Source organism: Rutidosis leptorrhynchoides, unplaced genomic scaffold, assembly GCF_046630445.1.
Source record: "Rutidosis leptorrhynchoides isolate AG116_Rl617_1_P2 unplaced genomic scaffold, CSIRO_AGI_Rlap_v1 contig557, whole genome shotgun sequence".
NCBI classification, from domain to species: Eukaryota; Viridiplantae; Streptophyta; class Magnoliopsida; order Asterales; family Asteraceae; genus Rutidosis; species Rutidosis leptorrhynchoides.
The window spans coordinates 46,837-59,527 of record NW_027266781.1 but is presented as its reverse complement, the minus strand read 5'-3'; the positions used below and the strand labels follow the sequence as shown (position 1 = coordinate 59,527).

At 33.1% G+C, this 12,691-nt stretch overlaps 2 protein-coding genes across 2 annotated transcripts; one reads left to right on the top strand and one right to left on the bottom strand.

Annotated features, from left to right (window-relative positions):
• Positions 1 to 17: 17 nt before the first annotated feature.
• LOC139884473 (inactive TPR repeat-containing thioredoxin TTL3-like) lies at positions 18 to 1,395 on the top strand (the record flags this gene model as incomplete). The annotated part of the gene is made up of 5 exons (XM_071868499.1): positions 18 to 91; positions 175 to 508; positions 630 to 834; positions 921 to 1,027; positions 1,243 to 1,395. Coding segments are annotated over 5 exons (873 nt in total), but the record flags the coding sequence as incomplete, so codon positions are not given.
• A 1,777-nt stretch (positions 1,396 to 3,172) lies between these two features.
• LOC139884472 (uncharacterized) lies at positions 3,173 to 4,378 on the bottom strand. Its single transcript, XM_071868498.1, has 3 exons — positions 4,253 to 4,378; positions 4,015 to 4,078; positions 3,173 to 3,687 (listed from the first exon to the last, which is right to left on the bottom strand). The coding sequence occupies exons 1-3, from the start codon at positions 4,376 to 4,378 to the stop codon at positions 3,173 to 3,175; spliced, it is 705 nt and encodes a 234-aa protein (XP_071724599.1).
• Positions 4,379 to 12,691: the final 8,313 nt, after the last annotated feature.

The following is a 12,691-nucleotide window of genomic DNA, read 5'->3' as shown; positions in this document are numbered from 1 at the left end:
AGTCTGTTTTTACACAAGTCAAATTCTGTGGTATGGCTGCTGAAGCATACATGCTCTATGTTAACGCCCAAGTCGATATGGCACTGGGAAGGTGAGCATTAAAATTTTATAGTCAAAGTAAAAGATAATGATTTCCTTTTGCGTTTATGAGAGTGGACTATAGATTTGTTGCAGATTTGAGAGTGCAGTTTCCATGGCAGAGAAAGCAAGCATAACCGAATACAGTAATATGGAAATTAAAATTTTCTTGAGTAATGTCAAAATGGTTGCAAGATCACGTTCGCGTGGAAATGAGCTATTCAATGCTGGAAAATACGATGAAGCTTGCTCCGCATACGGGGAAGGTCTCAAATATGATCAGAACAATTCTGTCCTCCATTGCAATAGAGCTATTTGTTGGTCTAAGCTGGGACTATGGGAAAACTCTGTGGAGGATTGCAACGAGGCGCTGAGAATCCAACCCAATTACACTAAGGCGCTTCTACGACGAGCTGTCTCAAATGGAAAGGTGAATTCACATTTGTTTATGTACAAGCTATTGCTTTTTCTTTTTTCTTTTCGTTTTCTTGACGTCCTTTTGAATATACTTTTTTATATGTTGGCATCTTTTATATTTTGTGATTCCGTAGCTTGGACGTTGGGGAGAAGCTGTGAGAGATTACGAGATCTTGAGGAAGGAACTTCCTGGGGACAGTGAGATTGTTGAAAATTTACATCGGGCACAAGTAGCATTGAAGGAATCCAGAGTACTAGATACACGTACTAAGAAACTGGGCGGTGAAGTAGAAGAAATTTCTAGCCTAGAGAAGTTTAAGGCTGCAATATCATCTCCTGGTGAGCTTAATTACACCATCTGATATTAACTGAAAATCCTCTACTGAACCTCAACTATAAAGTCTCTGTTTACTTTTGATTTTCAGGGGTTTCAGTTGTCCATTTCAAAGTAGCATCAGATGAACAATGCGAGCAAGTATCCCATTTTGTTAATATGCTTTGCGTTCGTTATCCATCCATTAAATTTTTTAAGGTTGGTAGTTTATGCTTTCTAATCCTGTTTGCATTTCCATGTGCTTGTTCGTACAAAACTTTTTTGTCTTATACTGTTTGGTCAAGTGGATTCATCGGAATGTTTTCAACGTTGCCCTTGGTCGTCTTTTATTTCACATGTTTACAAATCAAATGGATTTGCTTTTTACCATGAAAACATGCATATTCTTAAAATGCTATATTGATTGATTGAAGGTCGACGTTGAGGAGATCTTAGCCGTTGCAAAGGCTGAGAGTATTAGAAGTGTTCCGACGTTTAAAATCTACAACAACGGGAACAAGCTGAAGGAAATGATCTGTCCAAGCCATCAATTCCTGGAGGACTCGGTGAGGAACTATTGTTTGTGAAAGAAATCCACATATTTTTGGTTCCCAGCTGCTAAATTTCCGCACTGGAATGTTTGATAATGGTTCTGTCCGAGAAAACTTGCTGGTACGGTAAATTCATACTAGGATTACCATTTTTACTTTGTGATGAGACACAATCACATCCACTATAGTTCCATAGATTTTTTCGAGAAGAGAAATGAATCCTTGGAGCGACAAAATTGCTCATTAAAATTTGTACACAGCTTTACATTTGTTGAATTTTATCTCATTCGTTCAGTTGCTGTCTTCTTACATTTTCTTCTTTTTTTAGTTGCATTTATTGTTAAAGACGATATGCCATGCTTGTTCCATTATAAAAGTTGGAAAAAAGTTCGCAGATTCGATTAAGTTATCTGTATGTATATGTGCATGATAGTAGGAGCAAGAGGTTGGGTGGTTTGTAGGAGACATTGTTTTTAATTTTAATATTATGAGGGAGATTTTCATTACTTTTTCAAATCATGAAGAAGGTGGTAATCGACCCCATTCATCTAATAGTTACCGATTGAATGTGCTAGATGATTTCCAGTTCTAGGTATATATCTAAAAGTGCTGGAAATGAAGTCGGTAATTAAGGCTCCATTCTTTTTTCTTTTCGCTTCGACCGTCTGTACTCAATTGTGTTTGATTGTTTGTGGACGATTGCGAGTGGTTTTGGTTGATTGAATGAGTTAAGTGGATGCTTAAATATAAAAATATGAAAAATATAGTTTAGTTAAGCCGTGCATGATTGATGTGTGGTTAAATGTATAGTATACTAGTACACGCTCCCGTGCGATGCACGAAATCAAGAAATATAAATATAATAGAAGTTTTTTTATATTATTTATAGTCTCGTATATTTTTTGGAGACCAAACACGTACAAATCTGTAATACACGTGAGATGTCGAATACTAAAAAACTGATTAGTTTTTCAATGATGTATACTGTTTCATGGACAAACCACGAAGTCGTCTTTAATGCCTAGTTATACTATCTAAATATAAGGCTTCGAATTGTATTGAAAGTGGGTTATGTACACTTAAAATTTAATTATTTTAAAAATTATAGACTATTTTAATTATTATGAAATATGATCAATTGCAATAGGCTACCATTTTTTTTGACAAATAATTACTACTATACAAAGAAAAACTATAATGACTCAACTGTAGTGAAACATTACTACTATATAAAGAAAAACTATAATGACTCAACTGTAGTGAAACAAAAAATACAGGGAATATTCTATACATAGATTCCTGATCGTATTATGTACACCATTTAGTTTCATTATTATGTTCGTCTTCATTTCAGCTGAAGTCATTACCTGAATAAATTGGATTTTCAGACACAATCCAAACTTACCCATAATGGTCTATCACCTCTTAGTACTTGCTTAATTGTGATGGCGAATTCTTCGTTGATTTGCGTTGTTCATCTTCATTTCAGCTGATGTTTTGAGTTTTCACTTTTACCTCGCCATCTACAATCGGGTTCTCTGCTTTGGATGGTAATTAGTATACAGTAAAATCTCGATAAATGAATGTTCGATAAATGAATAACCTCGACAAATAAATAATTTTTCCCGATCCCGACTTGGGCTAAGAAGCTAAATGAATAATTTCGCTAAATGCATTATTGAATAATTTTCTTAAAATCCTTAAAGACCCTAAGTAAATATAAATGAATAATCATCATATTTTAAAATATATATATATATATATATAAATATATAGAGATTTTTTTTTCAAGCAACAATGTTCATACAATAAGTCATTCTTTTACAAAAAATGAGTCTATAGTTTTTTGCTTTTTTTTCCCACCAAAATTCATCTCATTCTTTATTTTTCCTAGTGCCAGCAAAACTTGAGGATTATTCTGCTCGTGTTGTAGAAAGTAGTTCCGTAAGATAATTACTGCTTGATATGCTTCTTTTGATGACACATTTTGTGTGACGCTACTATCATCTGGTTCTGGATCATTCTCATCATTCAGTACAGACTCAATAATTTCATCGTCTGTAGGCAATTCCATAACGACATCATTCTCGTTAGGATAGTTCAAAAGATGTTCGACGTCCATCACATTTCTATATTGTAATTTAGAAATGACATCCGTTAATCCTTCGATATCTTCTTCTAATTCTTCAACTTCTGCTTCGGGAACATCGAGTTCTTCAGATCGTATCTTGCAATGTCGGAAACAATTTGCAATGGTTGTTTCCTTTACATCAAATCTCCAAGCCAAGGTAGCAAAGTTAATAGCATCGAGAATGTTAATGCATTGTACTGTACATGGAAAAATGAATAAAAAAACTAATGCATAATAAAAAAAATCTTTAAATGAATAAAAATTCATTTATCGATAAATGAATAATATATTCATTTATCGATAAATAAATAATCTCGCTAAACGAATATTTTTTTCTGGTCCCAAGAGTATTCATTTATCGAGGTTTTACTGTATTTGATTTAATCAATTATGTATTGGGTTATCTCAGATTCATTCATGACATCAGTAGTCTTCATTTTCTAAAACATAAAGGTCGTAATGTCTACGGACCAAAACAAATATCCTTAAACAACATACGAATACGAAAAAGAAAATAGAGTAACAGAGACCATCATGAATTAAAAGCTGGGAAAGTGAAACAGCATCCAACATAAATTTCATAACAGGCTAAAGACAGATACATGACATGAGTAGTCTTGATTTTCTAAAACATAAAGGTCATAATGTCTACGGACCAAAACAAATATCCTTAAACAACATACGAATACGAAAAGGAAAATAGAGAAACAAAAACCATCATGATATCTTCTAAGCATGGGGAGACGGCTCCTTTTCAATAACCTTTGCAGCATCAAAGTGAGAATCAAGGCGACCAGAGACAGACAAAAACTCAGTGAGTGACCTTTTTGCCGGTGTTAAACTCGAGGATCCGCTATGTTCTCCCCGGAAACACGTAATTAATGACATGATTTAGACATATTAAAAACATAGACAAAGTAGCATCCTATGATTACTGTACAGTAGAATAATGGAGACTTTATGATTATCTTAAATAAATGATGGCTTCACCTTAGTAACTTCTTCAGCCCAAGCTTCGATGTCGATAACCACGTGTCCGGGAGTCATGATACATAGTTTCAACAAAATTAATATATATCTGGGTCTGTAATGTTGGGTATAAAAGATGTATAAGGTGTTTGCAGGGTTCACCTTAATTTCTTCGGAACCTGAAATTCCAGCGTCAATACTCACAGGTCCATCAACACTCTTAGAGAGCAGTAAAGCAATCAAACCTTGATGTGGTCACAGAAATGAGAGCCCCTTGCTTTGCAGGCTGCACAATAGTAGTTAAAATCACCAACTTAATCAGAATTTCAAAACAATTTAAAACCATCGCGAAAGCTTTAAATCATCAGAAGAAGCTACACTTGGTGGGGAAGTTACACTTTGTGGGGTTCACGGGGTCTTTCAAATACTTCACCTGAATGAAGAGACACAAACAGAAAGCCATAGCCACATCAGTTTAAATGTGGTAATCTAGGATCACCTCTTCTTTTCCATCTGCATTTAAGAATGGATAATGATAAGAGGTAAGGGAGAACAAACCATAATTAAGAGAACATTAGGAAACAAACTAAATGTCGATTGCCCATTTTTCCAACATGTTCTTTATGTTTATAGTTTATATAGTTGTACATTCCATAGAACAACTTGATCTTACGGATTTCAAACACTAAAAATAGTTAAAGCTCGAGACAATTTTTTTTGGCCAAACTATAAGAAAGAAACAAAAACGTATATGAAGAAAACAAAAATGTCATGCTTTACAGATATCAAGATTTTCCCCCTGTTCAAATAATTTGGGAAGGCCAAAGCTTTGAATCTGACTTCTACTCTAATTAAGAGGAAAAGCGGGTTTCGAAATTATAATATAAACGGATTTTCCCTTTGATCAATCAATTAGGCAGCCACAAAAATAATATAAACTCTAAATTCCAACTGACAATAAATTGACAGCACCCAACTGTAATTATGAATCCAATGCATAGTCATTTTATATAGCATGTCTAAATCATGGAGAGATGGTCATCATACATCATTTTGAAAATATTAAAAGTGAAGCAGATATGCCCTGTTCTTAACATATATAATTTGTGCGAAAATAAAACAATGAATTGGCTGAAATCATAGCAGCAAGAACAATTATTTTATTTTGCACATATCAATCATGCTAGTATCAAATAAACGAACCATTACCAAACTCGTGAAGTCAACGTTGCAAAGCATAGAACAATGAGAAAAGGTTATATAACTCACAACTGAAAGCATCAAATTTGTTGAAGGCAAAAACAGTTGTGCTCGAGGAACATAAAGAACAAAATAAGAGCCATCAAGACGGAATTGGAAGACATAAACCATGAATTTGATCATAAACCTTCCTCGCCTTGTAAGGAGTAAGGACTATAAATACTCCTTCAGCACAACCTGAAATCCCGATGTCCTCATCATAAACCTGCTTGAAGGATTCAAGTGGTTTTTTTACAGAGAATCAAGTGAATTTTTTAAAATCAAAAGCAGAGAACAAAAATGCAATACAATTAAATTGCAATTGATTCGACTGAAATCAAATTGAGTTTGTGAATTCTTCAATGGGTCTTCTTCAAACTGAATTTGTATACTTTGATATCTGAGTTTTTTTCGAATAGGGTTCATATTTATAGGCGAACATACAGCTGTAAAATTTGGGGTAGGTTGGTGGGAGATCGTGGGGGAGGAGAGCGGTTATCATCGTGGAGAGCGGTTGAGTGAAGAGAGTGTTCGTCCATGGAAATTTCGACGGGATGAATTCAAAGGGGAGATGGATGCAACGATATACGGCGTCGTTCTGTAATACGGAGTGAAGATAAGGAGGTCAAACAAAAACATCTGCATCATCAGAGCGTGTTGTTCACGGATACCCTAAGAATTGGAGGTGAATTGCAAAGGCGAGTTTTTTCAAAAAAAAGAAGGAAAATCATGTATCTGCATTTAAGAAATTGTTAATAATTAATTGATTGATTATAATACTATTAAAACTTATAATAATAATAATGATAGTCAAATATCATTTATTTAATAATGGTAAAGTAATGCGAAGTAAGATATATTTTGAGTTAAAAGAATCAAGATGAGACAAGTCCGATCGAATCATGTTCTAAAGTTTTAATACTATTTATGATATTTTTGTAGGAGAATTTTTCTTTTGATGAAACTTGTTGGAGACAATGTGTGTGAATTGTATTGAGAAAACCTAATTTTTGATCTCACGTTTTATCCATAACATTTTTTTAGTCTTTTTCGTTTTTCCGTTAGCCTAATAAATCTTCACATTTTTATACAGCCGCCAAAATGGTCATTCTCCCGTTAACTTCTCCTACATGGCATCTACGTTAACACTTTTTTAGTCCCTCTCATTTCTTCGTTAGCTTAATAAACCTTCACATTTTCATATAGCCGCCAAAATGGTCCCTCTGCCTACCGTCAACTTCTCCTACATGGCACCTACGTGGCACCGCGTGGTGCCAACTCATGCCTAGTCAAGTAACGGAACCTTAGAAATTCGACACGTGGCAGCTGACGCATCAAAAATTTGACACGTCAACCATACTTAATCCATATCACAAAATCAAACCGATTCGGTCCGATACAAGGTCAAATTGGTTCGGCCCATTCAAGGTCGAACCGGTTAGTTCCGGTTCAAGACGAATCGGTCCGGTCTGATTTAATTTTTTATATAATTTATAAATATTTATTAAATAATATAATATTTTTTAAAAATAATTCTTGTTTATTTCTAACATTAATAAAAAATTACTTTTAAAAAATTAAAATTATTTTTACAGTTTTAAATTTTAACTAAAATTAATTTAAAAAAAATTAAAATGACTATCTTTTTATTAATAATTTAAATTATATAAAAATTTAATTTAAAGTAATTAAAAAAATAAAAATGATTATTTTAAAATTACTCTCTTAAATGAGAGAAATGTTATTTCATCCGACATGTTTTTGTTCGAAACGAAATATACATTTACTATTTTACCCTTTAACGTTTCATCCGATCTTGATCTCCCTTTCTACACTTCACGTGTAAAATTGTAAAAAACATGAATTGATACGTAAAAACAGACGTTTTTACATGGCCAATTCATCTAAATTTGAAATAAAAACGTAAATGAACCAAAACGTTTTAAATTTTATGAGAAAAAATATTTTTAAAGTAGTTAAAATTAAAATAATAAAAATGAATATTTTGAAAATTTCTCTCTTTATATTAATAATTTTTAAAAAATTTCATTATTTTTTTAATAGTTTTTAAAATTTTAATTTATTTATAGAAAAAATTATAAACAATTATTTATAAAATATGATTAATTAATTTGTAATAATAAAAATTTAAAAGATAAATCTAATAAATATTTATAGTTTTTTAAAAAACATTGAATCATTTATAAAGTATGATTAATTAATTTATGATAATGAAAATTTAAAATAAATGTTTATAATTTATAAAAATATTGAAAAAATTTCAAAATTTGTAGTTTTTTTTAAAAAAATCTGATTGGACCGAACCGGACCGGACAAATTGAACTTGACCGAACCAATTCGTCCTTGAATTAAGTGTGGTTGACGTGTCAAATATTTGATGCGTCAGCTGCCACGTGCCGAAATTCTATGGCTCCGTTAGCTGACTAGGTATGAGTTAGCGCCATACAGTGCATGTAGGTGCCATATGGGAGAAGTTGACGATAGAGAGACCATTTTGACGGCTATATAAAAACGTGAAGATTTATTATGCTCACGGAAAAACGTAAAGGACTAAAAAGGTATTATGGATGAAAGTTTGATGAGAGTTTTTTCCTTCATGATTTATTCTATTTCTGTTCTCGTTCTCATTATTCAGTTGGTCTTTAAATTGATCCAAGTACTCAGAATGAGAATTTGATTTTCTTCTGAATATTTTTATTTTATTTCCTGAAGTGCCTTTGGTGTTGATTTTTTCCGTGCTTGCTGCATTCAAGTTGGTCGTGTATATTTACACGATCTCTTCTTTTTACACACGATCGTTTTGTCAATGATCTTGTAGTAGTTATCATCAAATCTATCTTCATATATAATCAAATTATTATTGTTGTCATAGACCCTACAAGAATCTTTGTTGAATCTGACAAATAGATTTTGATCACATAATTGACTAATTCTAATTAGATTTGCCTTTACTTCTTTAACTGGAAGTACGCCTTCTAACCTAACATTGTCTCTTAAAACTAAAGTACCTTCACCTATGATCTTCATTTTGCTTTTATCACCAAGTATAAGAGATCCAAATTTTCTTGGAACTATCTTGTTCAGAACGGTCTCATCTCCTGTCATATGCTTTGAACATCCACTATCAAGATAACAGTTATAGTCTTTGTCTTCAATAAGTTCTCCTGCTATGGCTTCATCTTCTATTGTCTGGATTTTGTCTTCAAGTTCTCGTGTCTCATCGATAATAAGTGATTTGATCAAAAATAGACATCCAAAATGACTAAGGATTCCCTCTACTACTAGTTGAATTGTCAATTTCATGATGGTTAGGACTTGATCTTACCGAATTACGTTATAGTGCCTGCTCTAATACCAATTAAAATTTGATGGCCCTAACTTTTTTCGACTAAGTCACCCAAGAGACAACTTAACCAGTTACAATTCAAACCTAATCTGACAACACTTGTATATATCTCGATTTTATCAAAGTGATTAATCAGATGTACAAACAATCGACTTAAGAATAATCTTAATACAATAAAGATAAATATATTCTTAAGCTAGATGCTAAACAGTAGTGGATAATCAACCAGTACTATCAGAATAGAATATAATTACACTACTGGAGAAGCAATCTAAGTATAATAACTATAAAAGATATAGTACAGTAAAACCTAACACATTTTATAAATAATAATCTAGCCACTAATCAGAGTTTAATAAACTATAAAAGATAAACTAGTACTTGGTCAGTAGCCACTGGACCAGTACTTATAAACAACTTAGAACCTACAAACAAACTAAGTGCAGTGAACAAAGTGAAGTGAGTTCAGTAGGATCTGAACCAGAACTTACAGTGGACTCCTAAATTCCTGCTGATGCACCTTAGTTGGGTAAGATAATGATGCCTAAGTCCTTCCTCTGGATAATGATAGTGATCGTGACTTAGCGTTTCTAAGTGTTTAACTAACTTGGTCAAACTGATCCTGAGTTAGTGCCCTTCAAGTGTTGAACCAACTCAGTCAATTAGATACTGAGTTAGTGCTCGTCCGATCTGATTCAGTTGAGTTGACACCGAACTAGAACCTTCTCACCTGACTCAGTTAAGTGATTACTGAATCAAGAACGTGAACTACAGTTATGAATGATGAAATCTATAGATCTGGTAATCTAAAGATCTAATGGCCCGCTTGTGCTGCAAACTTTCTAGATTGAAAATCTCATTAAATAAATATGTTTATGCTTAGAGATTTTAAACAAATGGATCAGTCTTAACTATTGGAGTTAAACCAATCTGACCTACTGACGTATAGAGGATAAGTCTCTCGTGGAATGGTGTCGAGATTCAAAGACTTATAATGAAATCAAACTATTGATATTAAGTGAAACGTTCTCGTTTGATTTAACGATAGATGTAACACCTCAAAGAGTAGCTACTCGACCAATGGTTACGATTTGATAGATACGTTGACAATCCTGAAACAAATACATATTTGCTCAGACTTTTAAAATGCGATGAGATTGATAGAACATTTCTCCCTTAGATTAGATAGAACTGTTGGAGCATATAAACGTTGTGGGTTTTTGGCACAAAATAGATTAAACAAAAACAAGAATAGTAGAGAATAACGCAAGAGATTCAGTGCTAAATAAAACAACTTTGTTTAATTTATTAATAATGGTATATCGTGGTTCGGCGTTAAAAGCCTACATCTGTGGACCAAAAGGGCCAGGTAGAAGTTGCTTACAATGGAGAGAGTAATATCACAACAAGACTTTGACTAGTAACTTGATTAATCTCCTATGTAAATTCTAGATCTAGGACAAACCTATTCTAGGACCCTACCAAACTTAGCCACGACCGGCTAGTACTCTCGATTTCTACGCACCACTCTTAGTATTTGGATAACCTATGGCAACAAATAAAGGCTATAGTGGAATGAACGTTTTTCTACCTTGAATCCTCCTTGTGCTCAATTTGTGCAAAGAGATCTGATGGAAACTCTTCCTTCTTTTATAGTTGCTCTCTTCCTTGTTCATTACTCAATAATTAATAGTGAGAATCGGACAAGATATGATCTTCTGATATTTTAGTTTCCATACATAAGTATGTTCTGTGTATGTAGTGATACTTGAGGATCAATGATCAATACTTTCCTTATATGTAATGATCGAGTTTCCTTTTTCTACTTCAAATCTCCAATCCTTTTTTATCTTCCTGTAGTCTTGCTTTAGAGATAAGTTTTCGTTTTTCAGTCCTTGATCTTGCCACTTCATTAATCCTGATTATCTTATATATTCTGATCTTGTCCATTAATCTCTCCAGTTAGACAATCCTTGTGAGTTTTTGTAATGATAAGCTTTGTATCTAATATTTGTAATCATATATTATACAAAACTATTTCGTATATCGTCTCTTTTTAAATATTAGCACTATTAAGCTCTTGAGTTTATTATGTCAAAAAATGACAATTTAGTATCGTGATATGCACATCGTTATATGCATTCACAAAGAAGAAGGGTAGTGACTCTTCATCTTCAAGTATTTATGTTATTGAAATTAATCTTTCTACTTCAACTTCCTGGGTATTAGATACCGGATGTGGATCTCACATTTGTAGAAATTTGCAGGGTTCAATGCAAGTAGGAAGCTTAAGAAGGGCGAAGTAGACCTGCGAGTCGAAAATGGAGCAAGGGTTGCTGCCTTAGATGTAGGAACCTATGAATTAGTTCTGCCCAACAGGCTTTTGTTAATTTTGAACAATTTCTTTTATGTCCCTACTTTGAGTAGGAATATTATTTCTGATTCTGTTTTGGATGACGAAGGTTTTCATTTTGCATTAAGAATAAAAGCTGCTCCATTTACAGTCATGATTATTTGCTTTATTATATTGCTGATTCATATGCTGGCCTTCATGTCCTAAACATTGACGCACCTAATGTAGGTGACATATATAACATAAGTACAAAGAAAGTCAAACATAATGATTTGAGTCCGACCTATTTATGGCATTGTTGTCTTGGTCATATAAACTAGAAATGCATATCAAAACTCCATCAAGATAGACTTTTACATTTATTTGATTATGAATCATTTGACTATTGTGAACCTTTTTTACTTGGCAAGATGACAAAACAACTTTTTACCATAATTGGGAAAAGGCCTACTGACTTATTGGGCCAAATACATACTGATGTATGGGGATCAATAGACGTTCATGCTAGAGGTGGATATCGCTACTTCATAACTTTTATAGATTATTTCACTAGATATGACTATGTCTATCTAATGAAACATAAACATGAATCTTTTGAAATGTTCAAGATTTATCAGAATGAAGTACAAAATCGACTTAGGAAAACTATTAAGATGCTTCGATCAGATCGAGACGGTGAATACTTAAGCCAAGAGTTTGTTGATCATCTAAGGAAGTGTGGAATTGTTTCACAATTGACTCCACCCAGAACACCACAATTAAATGGTGTATTTGAAAAGAGAAAAATCAAACTCTATTTGATATGGTTCGATCAATGATGAGCCGGACAGATCTCCCATTATCATTTTGGGGATATGCATTGGAAACTACAACCTATACTTTAAATCGAGTTTTAACGAAAGCGGTTGAGAAAACTCCACATGAGATATGGACGGACGACAAAACTTGTTTGTCATTTCTTAAGGTTTGGGGTTGTGAAGCTTATGCCAAACGAATAACTAGTGATAAGCTAGCAGCCAGATCTGAAAAATACATATTTGTGGGATACCCTAAGAATACTAGAGGATACTATTTCTACGTTCCTTCAGAGAATAAAGTGTTTATATCTCAAAAAGCTTTCTTTTTAGAGAAAGAATTTCTCTCTAAAGAAAACAGTGGGAGCACAGAGAATCTCATAGAGTTTCGAGAATCACAAGAAGATTTAGAACAACAAACATACCAAATGCCGTCGAAAGAATCATAGTTTACTCCACAAGTAGTTGTGGTGTCTACT